The following is a 2,103-nucleotide window of genomic DNA, read 5'->3' as shown; positions in this document are numbered from 1 at the left end:
TACAGGACAACAAGGAACGCCCTTAACTGCTTACCTCCAAGGAGAGTTCACCCGGTGCCTGGGCAACGTATCTCTTAATAACGTGGGCAGCAGCAATAGCTGGGATATTAAGAGATGACTCCTCACGGACCAGCAGGGGCTTCCCGTTGTTCTCAGCCTGAAACAGAGAGCACAGGCCATGGTGAGGAGCTGAGGGCAAACGAGGAGGATTTCAGGCTGAGGAGCACGTCAGCAGAGAAAGCTGCAGGAAATGCACTCGGTCCTTATTATGGGCACACAAGAAGGAACAGCAAGGCTAAGAACATGCCCGCAGCAAGGAAAGAAAGCCTTTAAGGCAGCTTTTCAGTGACACTGTTAGAGCCGCAAGGATTCGCTCTCTCTTGAAAAGCAGGAGAGCACATCTGCAGCTCACTCTGCTGGCTCAAGTCAGGGAACAAAGACCAATCAGAGCTCCATACTCTACCTCCATCCGTGTCATGTCAGGCCCACAGCTGATCTCGCTGCACGCGACGCCCATCACAGCAGGCATGACAAGCTGGAACTGAAGAGAAACACGCTCATATTTTCTCTCTTCACACACCACAGTATTGAGAGACTACCGGAGAACTACCCTTGGCTATCCTCTGGCACAGGCAGGTGCTCTAGAAGCAACCACTCTGTTCACTCCGTTCAAATGGGACAGCCCATTAGGCAGCATTTGACCAAGCAGCTGTCCCTCTGCTAGCAGATGGGGACTGGCACAAAGCAGCAGATGCATTCACCCAGGGCGCTCTGACAGCGCAGCAGCAGGGCAGTGAGAGCAATCATTGCTGCAGGTGCATCTGCTCCCCGGCCACAGCTCCCAGCAGCCTCACCACCGGCACCTGCTGCAGCCCCGCACATCAAGGACATTTCCTTGATTGCATCTCTGCTGTGCTCCCTACAGCTGCCGGGCACACTCACACAGCCCAAGCGTGCCTGCTTGTGACCTTGGGTCACGCTGTGCAGCTCGGCACAAACTGGGCCTAGGACTCTTTGCCTAAGGGATCAGTTTCCTTCAGACCAGCAGGTCACAGCACCACACACAGCATCCTTCTGAGGACGGAGCTGCAGGGGAAGGGAAAAAACCCACATGGGACCAGCGTCCCATCAAAGCTGAGTGAGGCTGTGTTACCAAACATGGTGCGACACAGTGCTGGTCAACCACGTGGGGGGACAAAGTGTGGCACGTACCTGGCAGGAGATCAGAACAAGGTAGACAATTCCTTGAACTCGCAGCTGTTTCTTGTCACTTTGCTCTGTTCTTCCACGAGCGAAAGCTGCACCAAGGGAGCGGGTAGAGGAGAGAGAAGAACAGGTCTGTGAGCTTGCATAATGTAGCAAAGATGACAAGGGAAAAACCATGGGACAAATGCCATCTTTGTGGATCGCTTGGGAATGCAGGTACTGGCTGAAAGTTACGTCTGATGGACAAGAGTAAGCAGTATGAGCTGCTAGGAGCTCCACCAGCCAGCAGTTCTCAACAGCTCACTGCCCACCCCTGTATCTCACGCCCTGTCTCAGCTTACCTACAAGATGCTGCGCAAGACACAAGGGGTGAAAACGAAGGCACTCAGTCGCTGCACAAGGGCGACAAGCGAGCTACTCACACAGAGCTCAAGCGCTCCAATGAAGGGACGCAGCACGCACTGCTCCTCCCCTCATTCCAGCCGCTTGTGACATCACTAAGGGCCACCAGGCTGCTCCGCCATGACAACAGGGTGGGGAGGCAAGACCATGTCACAGGACCAGAAGATTCCAACATGGCACCCAACATTCGAGAATCAGCGGGCGGTTGGAATTCTACCTCAGCCCAATCCTGCAGAAGCTGCCATGCGGTTGTCATGACCACAGCGCAGGACCCAGCGCTTGCTCCTGCACAGCCTCGTACGACTGGCCTCAGCTGTGCAGCCTGGTACGACTGGCCTCAGGCCGTCCCTCTGCAGGGCCTTCCTGCCCTCGGGCAGATGGACATTGCTTCCCAACAGCGTACCTTGCAGCGCAGGGCCTATGTACAATCCACACTGGAGTCCTATAGATCTCTATCAAGCTATCTATACCTAGACACACAGTCTCGACTACCAT

At 54.9% G+C, this 2,103-nt stretch overlaps 1 protein-coding gene across 1 annotated transcript in view; it reads right to left on the bottom strand.

Moving 5' to 3' along the window:
- LOC122193467 (rho GTPase-activating protein 32-like) overlaps positions 1-1,308 on the bottom strand; it is a 3,467-nt gene extending 2,159 nt beyond the window's left edge. Inside the window, exons 1-3 of the mRNA XM_042894251.1 lie at positions 1,213-1,308; positions 464-541; positions 35-157 (exon numbers count right to left, since the gene is read on the bottom strand). Of these exons, the coding sequence (XP_042750185.1) occupies positions 35-157; positions 464-529 (189 nt within the window). The 5' untranslated portion in view covers positions 530-541; positions 1,213-1,308. The remainder of the gene's footprint in view (positions 1-34; positions 158-463; positions 542-1,212) is intronic.
- Between the last annotated feature and the right edge of the window lie 795 nt (positions 1,309-2,103).

This window comes from Lagopus leucura, unplaced genomic scaffold (genome assembly GCF_019238085.1).
Source record: "Lagopus leucura isolate 7727_CA_CO unplaced genomic scaffold, USGS_WTPT01 34471-0_obj-0_obj, whole genome shotgun sequence".
In the NCBI taxonomy this organism is placed as follows: Eukaryota; Metazoa; Chordata; class Aves; order Galliformes; family Phasianidae; genus Lagopus; species Lagopus leucura.
This window is presented reverse-complemented; position numbering and strand designations above follow the sequence as displayed.